The sequence below is a fragment of the Coenobita brevimanus genome, chromosome 60, assembly GCF_032717465.1.
Source record: "Coenobita brevimanus isolate Jiangsu-jjx chromosome 60, ASM3271746v2, whole genome shotgun sequence".
Lineage (NCBI taxonomy): Eukaryota > Metazoa > Arthropoda > Malacostraca > Decapoda > Coenobitidae > Coenobita > Coenobita brevimanus.
In genome coordinates this window covers 14,817,885-14,831,315 of record NC_137013.1, presented here as the reverse complement: position 1 = coordinate 14,831,315, position 13,431 = coordinate 14,817,885, and the positions used below count along the sequence as shown (strand labels likewise).

Here is a 13,431-nt window from a genome sequence, read left to right as displayed (position 1 = left end):
CTTCCATGGTGGGAGGAGGTTGCCGTCACACAGCTACACTGCTCTGCCTTCGAGTCAATATCATTTTTCTACCTACAATATACTGTGGATACTATTCTTTTATGTGAATATTCATATATTTTCTTATCAAAGTACTCCATTCCATTCTACAGAGATGGCGTGCTATCTCTATAGATTGTGATTGTATTATTCATTTACTTCTGTTCATTACATTACATTACATTCTTCATTTCTTATTTTTTGTTCACTCACTCCAACTTCGTTCCATTTTCTCCAAGTCATCTTCAGGTGTCGCTGTACATAACTAATTTAATCCCATTCACATTCATTGTATATAAACCATATTTCATCATATGCTGCAAGTATTTTCATTCATTCATTCATTCATTCATTCATCTTTTTCCTTTCCTCCCAAATTAATTATTTTTTTTTTAAAGAAAGCAGATCTCTCCCCAGTTGAATGTGGCAGTGAAAATGATGATAATGTAGGTAATGATGGTGTGACGTACCTCCATAGTGGTAAATCGTACACTAAATCTCAAGCAACTCCTTTGACTTCTTCAGCTGTTACCGTTACTACTCCCACCACATCTACTACCACCTATACAAACCCTACAGCTGCTGTAGACAATCCAGATAAATTGACACCAGATACCTTAAATTCATGTTCTCCAAGTGATTCTCTAGAATTTCCACTATAATTTCCAATGCTTAACCTAAATATTGAACTTCAACTGTGAACTTATGAAGAATTACAGACTAGGTGTTCCTACAGTTACTGTAGTACACTTATCACATACTCCATGCCTTGTTAATTAATTACTTATTACATTATAATGCATTAATTACATTCTAATTTTACACTCAATAATTGTTATCAGTTTCATTAAGTTTTCAACATGGCCATGTACTGTAAATATATTTCTTTCCTTATTGGATCCAACTGCTTGCATTACAATATTCTTCCTCTTCCATTATTATGCTCCCATGTAGACAGAAGTTAACTATATTATCTGGCCAATTACACTCTTACCATATTATTCATTGATGCCTCCATCCACTGTGTACCTAAGCTACTTACTTAATATTAACTCATTTGTGTCAGGAGACACAAATTTTCCATAGCGGAAGGGAAAATTGTAACCACTTGTAATCTAGTAGTATGTATGTATGTTCTATCAGTAGTCTGTAAGTGTTCTCAACAGGGTGTACGCGACCTATATCCCTTACCTAAAGTCTGGTCTAGTTCAAATTCTGCTTACATAGTCTTTTTCAAGAGGGAGAGCTAGGAGCGGGCCGGCTTTCTGCCGAGAGACAAGGCAGGCGTGGTGGGGGCAAGATCTGTGTTCAGCCTGTGTAAATACATATCCGTAAAATCACCCAGGAGTTTGAGTTGTCCTGCAAGTGACGAGTGGGGGATCAACAGAAGTAGTAGTTCTTGTTGCTGTTGTCGTTGTAGTAATAGTAGCAGTTCTTGTTGTTGTACTAGTAGCCCCGGTCCATCCTCCTCCTCCTTTTGGGGGGACAGGGAAGTAGTTGAAGGATATCTGTATAACAAGGCAGTTGAGCCTCCTTAGTTTATCGGTGCCACCACGAGAAGGTCTCCCTCTCCCAGCACCGGCAGCTTATGTAGATTAACAATACGTCCACATGAAGGCGAAGAGTTGAGGTGTAACATGCACTACAAATCAATGTTGAAATGTTGCAAAATCTTCTAAAGCAACGAGACCAGCAATGGCCCAGTGTAAGCTCGGTCCCTCCTTCCTATGCCACTTTACTAACGCGGATGGCTTTGGAAAGGGACACCTTCTTACAGTGGCACTGATATAAACGATCGGCTCCACTGCCCGATAATAAACAACGTCTCTGAACATCCTCCCTCTCCCGAGAAAGGAGGATGGTGGGCTGTTGAGGGGGTTTACGTTTCTGGCGAACTTAGGGCCACAACAACAACACAACATCTACTACTGCTAGTACTGCTGCTGCTACTACTACTTCTTCTGCTACTATCACTATTATTAACGTGGGCGAGATCAAGGTAACCCTCTCATGTACGCATCAAATCTAGCATTATAATATAGTCAACACAATCATTTAGCTGAGGGTGAGTCATAGGTGCCTCAGAATGTTAAATGTATTTTTATTACTATTGTTATTATTATTATTATTATTATTATTACTATTACTATTACTATTACTATTATTATTATTATTATTATTATTATTATTATTCACTCTCATCTTAAATGCCAGGACCAACTTTCCTAGCCCCGGGCTCCTACGCTCCTCATGGGGCAACTTAGAATTAGATGATGGATGGATGGATGGATTATTATTATTATTATTATTATTATTATTATTATTAAATGAAAATGAATCATAGGAGCATGAGCGTTGAGTGGAGATTTTTGTACCTCTACCTAGCTGCTCGATCGATCGATCGATCGAGAGAGAGAGAGAGAGAGAGAGAGAAAGAAAAGAGGGGTGGAAGGAAGGGAGGTGTGTGCTGTTAGTTACCCTCCTCATATCAGTAGAGAAGGTTGGGTGGACCAGGTTATCGCTCCTCCACCAAGCTGTTCACATATCATCACCCTTACGAAGCATCCCTGAAAACCGATTAACCTTCCCTCTCCATAGTAAGTATATTAAAGGCTACTATACTCTTTTTTATTCTGGCTGGCCTACAATTGCCCTCTTTCCATCAAGAATGCCTTAGTTATAGCCACATAGACTAACACTCGAGAAGGGCACTTGTCACGAAGAAGTGCTATGAAAATATTGTAGAGCCGCAGAATAAATAAACTGCAAATAGACGAAAATCTGAGCCAAGTTGGTGAAAAACGACCAAAGTTTTACCTCTTTTCTGCCAGCATATCCACTCCTCCCCTCCACCTCCACTTAGTATCCTTGAAAACTGATCAACTTCTCTTCCACATAATTTCGTTAAAGCCTACTATATTTTTGTTATAACTTGGCCTATATTTTCGAAGTTTTACACCTTATTTTAGTACTGGTAGTGAAGGATAATGTCATGACTCTACATCCACTACAAAACGCGTCTTCGTGACTGGCATCATATTCTATTGTTAATGTACTCGTATTGTTAGAACTCTGCACTCAGCATAGAGAGATGGCGATTTTAGGCCAAGTTGTATGGAAGAGAATCTGTTTTCACTGCTGCTCACTGAGGTAGCCAGACATCATCTCAGCCGCTACATAAGTCATCTTAAATGAGAATGATTAATTGTTCTTCCACATAGTAAGTTTTCATTCCTCATTCGTTTTTCACTTTACGACTAAATTAGCATCTCAGCTTCAACACAGGTCATCTTAAAAAGGAGTAATTAAATCGTACAGTAAGTTTGTTATAGTTCTCTCGTTTTTTCACTTTCTTATGACATTAACAGAAGTATGGACATTGCAGGGCTGCTGGGTATAGAGAAAAACAAACTTACAGCTTTATTAAATATATTAAAATAGCTTGACAACTTCTATTAGACGCCTGTGTCTCATTCACGTTGGGATAAGCACCTGCTCGTTAACTATTTACTTGGCATAATACATCTTACTGTTCTCATTTGTGCTTTTTTAAATTATTATTTCGATTCTGTGATGGAGATCATATTCCATTTTCCAGCTTTCTTTCTTTTTATATATATATATATTTTTTTTTGTATTTCTTCTGAACAAATTTGAATATGCCGAAATTCCGTCCTTTCTTCATCAGTTCTTTTCAGACTTGATACAACTGCTTCTTTGGCAAATATCCCAAGGTAGCATTTTCATTGTGTAGATCAGATATTCATTATTAGATCCTTAGTGGAAAAGTTTCTAGAGAAGGGAAAGAAGTTGTATGCGGCTTTCATGGATTTGGAGAAAGCATATGACAGGGTGGATAGACAAGGATTGTGGAAAGTGTTAAGAATATATGGAGTAGATGGGAAGTTGTTGAATGCTGTGAAGAGTATGTACGATGGTGCGAAGGCTGCAGTGCGTGTGGATGGTGAACTAAGTGAATTTTTCTCTTTGAAAGTTAGGTTGAAACAGGGATGTGTCATGTCTCCATGGTTGTTCAATCTGTACATGGATGGGGTAATAAAAGAGGTACAAGGTAGGGTAGTGGATGTTGGAGTGGCCCTGGTGAGAGAGGATAGTGTTTGGAAACTCCCTGTACTGTTGTTTGCAGATGATACTGTGTTGTTGAGTGAAGACGAAGGGGAGCTGCAAGGCTTGGTGGATGAGTTTGGGAGAGTGTGTAAGAAACGGAATCTAAAGGTGAATGTAGGGAAGAGTAAAGTGATGGTCTTTGAGAGAGGTGAAGTCAGTGAATGTACAGCGAGGTTGGATGGTGAGGAATTGGAAAATGTGAGTACGTTTAAGTACTTGGGTAGTGTGATGAGTAAGGGTGGAGGTTTGGAGGGTGAAGTGCTTGAAAGGGTACAGCAGGGAAGAAAGGTTGCTGGTTCTTTGAAAGCAGTGATAAGAAACAGGGAAGTGAGCATCGAAGTGAAAAAGTTACTACATGACAGTATTGTGATACCAACTCTAACGTACGGAAGTGAAGCTTGGACATTGTTGGAAGGACACAAGTCAAGAGTGAGAGCAGTGGAAATGAGTTATTTAAGAGGAGCCTGTGGAGTTACATGGAGAGACAGGCTGACGAATGAGGATATAAAGGAGCGTTGTGGTGTTGATGTGGATGTGATAGGAAGCGTTATGAGGAACACACTAAGGTGGTTTGGCCATGTGGAGAGGATGGAGGGTGAAAGACTGGCGAAGAGAGTGTATGTGAGTGAGGTGGAGGGGGGAAGAGGGAGGGGGAGGCCGAGGATGAGATGGAGGGATGGGGTGGAGAGGTATATGAGAGAGGGGGGTGTGAGTTGGGAGCAGGGCAGTGAAATGGTGGGGGACAGGGCGACTTGGAGGCGATTTGTTTGTGGCCACCCCAAACGGGATTGAGGCGTCTGGCAATAGATAGATAGATAGATAGCATTTTCATTGTTTGGATTTAGGCCTTCAGAGGGATTTATGGGATTAAAGGTCAGACAATACAAGAACACAAATCTTAGGATCATGTGTTCTTGTCTGTATTAATCATCATGCCACTTTGCACAGAATTATGTCGGTGTACCGTAGCTGTGTCGAGACCATTCTCTGTTCTGGAAATGATGGTGGTCTTTAATTATCGGACTAGTGTGTATTGATTTCCGCAAAAGATGGCATGAATGTGTCCCCTCCCCCCCCCCAAAAAAAAAAAGGAAGAGAGAGAGAGACAGAGAGAGAGAGTTTTGCAAAGGACATTTGATGAGGTTGATGAGGTGTATGCAGAGATGCTTAAGTGTAGTGGAAAGAGTGGAATGAAGTGCTTGCTGGAGATATGAAGAAGGCACGGATGAGTGAAACTGTGCCTGCAGAGTGGAAAAAGGCTGTGATTGTGCCCCTGTACAAAAATAAAGGTGAGCGAAGTGAGTGCAAGAATTATCGTGGCATAAGTTTATTGAGTGTGGTTGGGATGGTATATGGAAGAATTATTATAGAGAAAGTAAGAGAGATATCAGAAGCCCTAGTGAGTGATGAACAGGGTGGCTTTAGGAGTGGCAGAGGATGTGTGGATCAAGTATTTGCAGTGAGACAGATAGCAGAGAAGGCTTGTGAGAAGGACCATAACGTGTTTATGGCTTTCATGAATCTGGAAAAACCATACGACAAAGTAGACAGAGTGGGATTGTGGAAAGTTCTGCGCATGTAAGATGTAGATGGTAAGCTGCTAGGTGCTGTCAAGAGTTTTTATGATTGTAGCGAAGCATGTGTAAGAGTTCATGGGCGTCTAAGTGAATGGTCACGATCGGTGTGGGTGTGCGACAAGGTTGTGTGATGTCCCCATGGTTGTTCAATGTAGCCTATATATGGATGGGGTGATGAAAGAAGTGAAAACACTAGTAATGGAGAGAGGGATGGCGTTGGTAATGAATGGTGATGGATGGAGTATCCCAAATTTGTTGTATGCTGATGATGCAGTACTGCTTGCAAGTACCGGACAGGAACATGGTAGACTAGTGCAGCATATTGCTGATGTCTGTGAGCATCGTGCCTTGAGAGTAAATGCAGAGAAGAGTAAAGTGATGGTTACTGAGAGAGAAAGGGACTCCTAGTGTGATGTCACAATGAATGGAGAGAGACTGGAATTGGTGAGAGAGTTCAAATACTTGGGTACAGTGACAGAAAAGAGAGGAAAATGTGCAAAAGAAGTTGAAAGTAGAGTGACACAAGGAAGAAAAGTACCTGGTGCAATGAATGCCTTGATAAGAAACAGAGGCTTGAGTGTTGCAGCTGCACGAGGCTTACATGAGGGAGTGTTAGTGCCAACTCTAACATATGGGTGTGGCATGAAAATGAAAAGTCAAGAGTAAGAGCAGTGGAGATGGAACTGTTGAGGAATGTATATGGAGTACAGAGGGTGGATAGGATACGAAATAGTGTGATTCGTGAAAGGTGTGGAGTGGGGAAGTCGGTGGACACCAGAATCGAAGAGAGTGTCCTGAGATGGTATGGTCATGTGGAAAGAATGGATACCAATAGAGTGGTGAAAAAGGTATATCTGAGCGAATTTGATGGAGGGAGGAGGCGAGGTAGGCCAAGAAGATGGAGAGACATGGTGGATGAGTGTCTGAGGAAGAGAGGTATGGAAGTCGGTGAGGCTAGGGGACTGACAAGAGATCGAGCTGACTGGATGAATGGTGTGAGGAGAAATGCAAGATCAGGGATTTTGGCACCCTTTGTGAGCATGGCAGCGTCCGGATTGACTCAATCGGATACTTTTGGGTAAAGCTGCAGAATGTGGTGACTGTTTTTTGGCCTATCCGGTAGGGCCAGGGTTCCGGGGGCTTTGAAAGATGAGTGAATGGAAGTGTTTCCTATTTGGATTGGGCAAGTTTGTGCTGTCTGGACATTGCTACTCCTCACCCTGCCCTTGGATGAGACAGGAGGTCCGGATGATGATGATGATGATGATGCAAAGGACAATGAGCTACGATATCTACTGCAGCGAGAATACGGATGTTTGTCCACCACTGTCACCATCATGACTGTCGCCATAATCATTATCACTGCCACAACGACCACTTCTAGTACCGCTGCCCTGTCATCATTACTCATCACATTCATTACCACAACAGCCACATTCATCACTTCCATCGTCATCATTTTTACGGTTACAGCTACCACCAACACAACCACCACCATCACGACTGCCACCACCACAACCACCATAATCATCGCCACTACCACTGCCATCACTACCACTATCACCCTCATAACAACCATCATCATCAATTTCAATGCCAAAATCATCACCATCTTAACCTCCACTGTCATCATTACTGGCAATCCTCATCCTCATCACTATCGCCACTATTATTAGCGTTACCAATGTCTACCCTGTTTCATTTTCAACTACCCACAAATCTTTTTATTTTTCATAGCGTCTGCTTCTTTGCGTCGTCCCCAGTGCATGATTGATTAGATATTTTACAAAGTAACTTCGATATCGTCGCTCCCCACACCAGCAAACCGAACCCTTCCTGCAACACAAAAGACATGAAGGTGCAATTTACAGAACACCATGTATATTATTTTGCTTAAAGCAAGAGGATATCACTCAGCTTTCGAGAGACGTCATTATTTTTTCTTTTTCCATCATTTTTAATACTTTCCCTGATCCCTCCACCCCGTCTTGCCTAGCCGGTGGTGCATTAGTTAATACGTTCAGTTCACAAAAGCAAGAACCAGAGATCGATTTTCGGACCGACCATACTCTGGGACAGTTCGTTTCCCCGTTGACTTTGTTCGCTCAAGAGTACAATTGGTGACCTGGGCATAACATCAATTGTAGTGGGTGCAATAGTAAGGAAAAAATGTGACTTAGAAAAAAAAATGCCTTAATGACCCTCATGAAGTTGATAAGTATTAATTTAAGGCTTCTCTTTCCCTCAGCAGCGGGAATGAGTGAGAGAAAGGAGGGAAGAGGGACGGATGGAGAGTCCCAAGTGTTGGAGTGGAAGGGACCTGGTCCGCTCTGTCCCATCCCCAACATCAACTTCGCCGTGTACATGTTGGACTTGATAAAGCCCTATGGAGACGTCCTTGCTGTGGTGAGTTGTTGTGCATCATAGGGACATTCCTAACCTCAGACAGCCTAGCTAGGTGTGCGGGTGTAGGAAATTTTGTTGGCGGTGGACCTGGGAAAAGTATACCCTGTGAATATGGGTGCTGTGCGATTAGTAGTTTGAGATGAAAGTGTCGAAGGTGTAAAGAAATGGGCTAAGGGGACAAGAAATGCATGGAATGAACAGGAATTGTTGTGGAGCTTGGGGAAAGCAGAAGAGAATATGTCCTGTGAAAATAGGTGCTGTAAGATGAAAGCTTAAGTCCAGTGGAGGTTTATTGGTGTATACAAGATAAGCTTGTATTACCCTTTATTACCCAGCATATTATGGCACACTTAAGAATACGTCCTAACCTAGTAGGGGTTGAAGTGTGGCTGATTTCATGCCTTGATATGAACGCTCGCTTCAAAAAGTATCTGAAACTTTTCCATCTCTGCCTTTTACAACAGATGACTTCAATGAATTCTTGAGCCTGCTTTTATTATTATTTTTTTTCATAGTTAATGCAACAGAAGAAGCATTGTTCAAAATATTACATACACTATCCACGCAAAATTATTAGCCTTAACGGGAAAAAGTACGCACAGCAACCTCACTCTTATCCATCCATTGGTCACTTGGTCTACGCTAGGATATTACAGTGAGTGTACGATAAAGTCTTACACTGGCAGACCCTAGTGCTGATGGCGATAACTCATACAGATATCGAGGTTAAATCTGATTACTCGCCCCATATATATGTGTTTTATCTCCGAGTATCGTTTTTATTGGTTTGTGAGTATGTAGGTGATTAGGTAGGTGTGTGTGTGTGTGTGTGTGTGTGTGTGTGTGTGTGTGTGTGTGTGTGTGTGTTTGTGTGTATTGTGTGCGTGTGAGAGAGAGAGAGAGAGAGAGAGAGAGAGAGAGAGAGAAGCTGAAGGAAGGAGGGGCTGTATGTGTGTGTGTGTGGGTGTGGGTGAGGAAGGTGAGGGAGGAAGGGGCCGTGTGTGTGTGTGTGTGTGTGTGTGTGTGTGTGTGTGTGTGTGTGTGTGTGAGAGAGAGAGAGAGAGAGAGAGAGAGAGAGAGAGAGAGAGAAAGAAGGTGAGGGAGGGAAGGGCTGTGTGTGTGTGTGTGTGTGTGTGTGTGTGTGTGTGTGTGTATGTGTGTGTGTGTGTGTGTGAGAGAGAGAGAGAGAGAGAGAGAGAGAGAGAGAGAGAGAAAGAGGTGAGGGAGGGAAGGGCTGTGTGTGTGTGTGTGTGTGTAAGAGATTCATAACATAACCATCCTCTCTACCTGACCCTGATAATACCTGACTTTGCACTAATGACTGCACCCCTGAGACGCACAGTTTTTGTTCTACTCCTGCGTTCGGTGTAAGAGAAGAGAGCCTTCAAGTAGTGGAACTAGTATGACCAGGCAGTGGAGTTGCCCGTACATATATACGTCCCTCAGTGCGCTTCCTATCCCTTTACAGGAGGATGTTGGGTGAAGTGAAGGGCAGCCCTAGCCTGCAGTCCACTAGGTTCACGTTCAAATCTGTTTTGCTTGATAACTACAACTACAACAACAACAACAGTTACTACTACCACTACTACTATTGCTACTACTACTAGTAGCAGTGGTAGTACTACTACTACTTCTACTACTAGAGCTAATACTATTATTACAACAACAGCAACTCCTCTTCCTCCTCCTCCTCCTCCTCTTCCTCCTCCTCATCATCATCATCATCATCATCATCATCATCATAAAACAACATCAACACCAACAACAACAAGTACTACTACTACTGCTATTACTACTACTACTACTACTACTGGTGCTGCTACTGCTGCTGCTTCTACCACTACTACTACTACTACTACTACTATTCGCATCTTTCGATGATTTCATTAAACTCAGGAGAGACATTTGGAACTGGAGGGCTTAGATATAACCTTCATCATCCCCTTCAGTACAAGAGAATCAGATTAAAGCCGACTGGAGGTAGCAAGACTAAACCAAATATACTCTTCTCTTGTTACTCTAACTTGGCCAAAAACTGTCATCTGTCCATCTTGAATGTTGCGTTATAACAAGAGATTAACGCCAGAATATGATGCTAGTCACGGAAAAGTGTCATGGAAAGGATGAAGAGCCACAGTAAATTCTTTTTCTGGCACCGAGTTACGTGAAACTTGGCTTAAAATTTTCATCTCTCCATCTTCAACTCTCTGTCTTGAATGGTGAGTTGTACACCAAGAGATTAAAGACAGTATATGACGCAAGTCGCGCAAAATTGTAATGGAATGGAAATAGAGCCGCAGTAATCTTTTTCTGGCACTGTGCTACCCTATTCAGTCCATTATCCCTGAGGTCACCCTAAATGACCTCTTCCCAGGTCTTGTTCGGTTTGCCTCGCTCAACCCTACCCCTATAGTTAACACTCCTCACTTTCTGCACCCAAATGTCATCCCCCATCCTCTCCACATGCCCAAACCATTTCAGTCTACCTCTACTCATCACAACACCAATACCTTCCAGTCCTATCCTACCTCTTAACTCTTTCATCGTAAACCTAGCCCCTCCCCCCCAGGCCTCGCACTCTAGGACACACTGTACATCCACCTATTCAGTGTTATATATGTACGTTTGAGCCTGCGAATATCCTCTTCCTTTACTGCCCAGGTCTCACTACCATTCAGCATTACACTCCTAACACACGGCGCATACAAAGATCCCCTAGCACGGAGGTAGAGCCCTCTGTATATCAGGTGAGGCAACAGCTCCTTGAACTTCTTCCAGGCACTCCTCACACTAGCTGCAGCCCCACCTGCAGCACATGACATGTCCCACAAATAACAAAACTCTTCCACACACTCAAGACGCTCATCGGTGAGATTAATCCTTTCACGCCTGACAAGCTCCACTTGCTCTCTACAACACGCCACACACATGAAATCAGCATTATTTGGCAGTCTACCTCTAATGCCACTACATCTCTTATATACACATTTATCACAAAAACTGCAGAAGATGGAATTACTTCCCATGCCCTTCTGGTAAACTGCACATGATCACCATCCCTAGATACCATCATCTTTGTTTTATCTGCATTTACTCTCAAGCCCCATACCATGTCTCCATATCCTAAATCTTTCCTTTGTCTCCCTGTCATCCTCTGTAATCAACATCAATTCATCGGCATACAACATCTCCTATGGAAGTTCATTTCTGAAGTCACGTGACTGGGCTTCAAGCACCATGATAAACAACAAGGGGCTCATGGCTGACCCCCTGATGCACATCAACATTCACGGAAAACTCGTCAATCAAATCTCCATTTACTTTTAGTTGGGTGCGAACATTCACATACATACAGTAGCCATAACCACTCAAACCAGCCACTCCTCGATCCCAAGCTTTCTCATTGTCCACTTCACCACCTCCCTAGGGACTCTATCAAAGGCCTTCTCCAAATCAACAAAAACAAAGTACAGATCCCTTTTCTTTCCCTGTGGCGGGGAGGACACAATCTGGCTGCACTATGGGGTGATACTACTACTCCGCGGCCAGGTTGTGTTAGGAAGAATACTGTCACCGTATTCCCTGCGTGTCGTAAAAGGCGACTAAAAGGGGCAGGGTGAGGGGACTAGGGACCCCCTCCTCTGTTTTTTAGTTCCTAAAAAGAGACAGGCCAGAGAAAGGGATAGGGGATGGAGTTATCCCCGTACCTTGAACATTGGGTCTATGAATGTGCGTGGATGTAGTACGATTGAGGCTAAAAGGGAGGAGATTGGGAGAATCTTTGTGAGAAGAAAGTTGGATGTGTTAGCTTTGAGTGAAACGAAGATGAAAGGGAAGGGTGAGTCTATGTTTGGAAGTGTGAATGGAAGATTGTCAGGTGTTGATAGAGGAAGGGCAGGAGAAGGTATGGCCTTGTTAGTGAGTCCGGAAGTACAGCAGTGTGTGATTGAATGGAAGGAGGTGTCATCGAGACTGATGTGGGTGAAAGCGAAATTTGATCGTGAGTTGTGGGTGTTTGTGAGTGCATATGGGCCTGGTAGTGAAAGGGATGAAGAAGAGAGGGAGTCTTTCTGGAATGATGTTGATGAGTGTCTGCAGAGTTTTGGAGCGAATGTGAATGTGGTAATGATGGGAGATCTGAATGCTAGAGTGGGAAATGTAGCAGTTGAAGGTGTAGTTGGTATGCATGGTATGCCTGGAAGAAATGGAAATGGGGAGCGAATGATAGCGATGTGTGTTGAGCGAGAGATGGTGATTGGAAATACGCTGTTTGAGAAGAAAGATATTTATAAGTATACATGGGTGAGACAGGAGGGTGGAAGGTTGTTGATAGAGCTTTGATGGACTATGTGGTTGTGTCTAGGAATGTAATAGGAAGATTGTTGGATGTGAGAGTTCTGAGAGAGGAGGGTGGAGGTATGTCTGACCACTACCTGGTGGAGGGAAAGTTAAGAGTAGGTAAGAGATGGGTGAGAGCTAGGAGAGTTAGGTGTGGCAGGGAGGTTTTGAAAGTGAGTGAGTTGGATAAAAGAGAGAAAAGGATAGAGTATCAAGAGAAATTGAAAGATGAGTGGAACGCAGCGAAAGATCGGGAAAATGGCAGTGTGGAGGAGGAATGGCAGTTATTTAGGAGTGCTGTGGTGGGGCATGCAGAAGAGGTGTGTGGTGTGAGACGTGTGGGTGGTGGTGTAAGAAAAGGAAGTGAATGGTGGTGAGAGGAAGTAAGTATGGCTGTGGCTGAGAAGAGACGTGCATATGAAGTGTGGCTGCAGAGGAAGGAGGAGATGTCATATGAGAGGTATAAGGAAAAGAGGAATAAGGCGAGAAGGGCTGTGCATGATGCTAAAGTGGCAGCAGATGAGAGATGGGGTAGGTGGCTGACAGAGAATTTTCAACAGAATAAGAAAATGTTTTGGAAGGAGGTGAAAAGGGTGCGAAAGGGAGAGTCTGGGAAGGAAGAACGAGTAAAAGCAGAGGATGGAAGGATGTTAATTGAGATGGATGCAGTAAGGAAGAGATGGGCAGAGTATTTTGAAAGATTGTTAAATGTAGAGGAGGAAAGGATGGCTGAGCTTGTGGCGGATGGAAGGGTGCAAGGAATAAATGTGTTGGGAGAGTTGAATGAGTCTTTGATCACGAAGGAGGAAGTGCAGAAGGCAGTAAAGGAGATGAAAACAGGGAAAGCTGCAGGTATGGATGGGTGTGCTGTGGAATGCCTGAAGGGTGGTGGAGTGACTATTGTTGACTGGTTAGTAAGATTGTTAAATGTGTGCTTTGTGAA

At 43.0% G+C, this 13,431-nt stretch overlaps 1 protein-coding gene across 1 annotated transcript in view; it reads left to right on the top strand.

Moving 5' to 3' along the window:
• The window catches only part of LOC145403296 (uncharacterized), a 76,491-nt gene that overhangs the window by 10,664 nt on the left and 52,396 nt on the right, over positions 1–13,431 (top strand). The window contains exon 2 of the mRNA XM_080275101.1: positions 7,993–8,150. Coding sequence (XP_080131227.1) covers positions 7,993–8,150 — 158 coding nt within the window. The remainder of the gene's footprint in view (positions 1–7,992; positions 8,151–13,431) is intronic.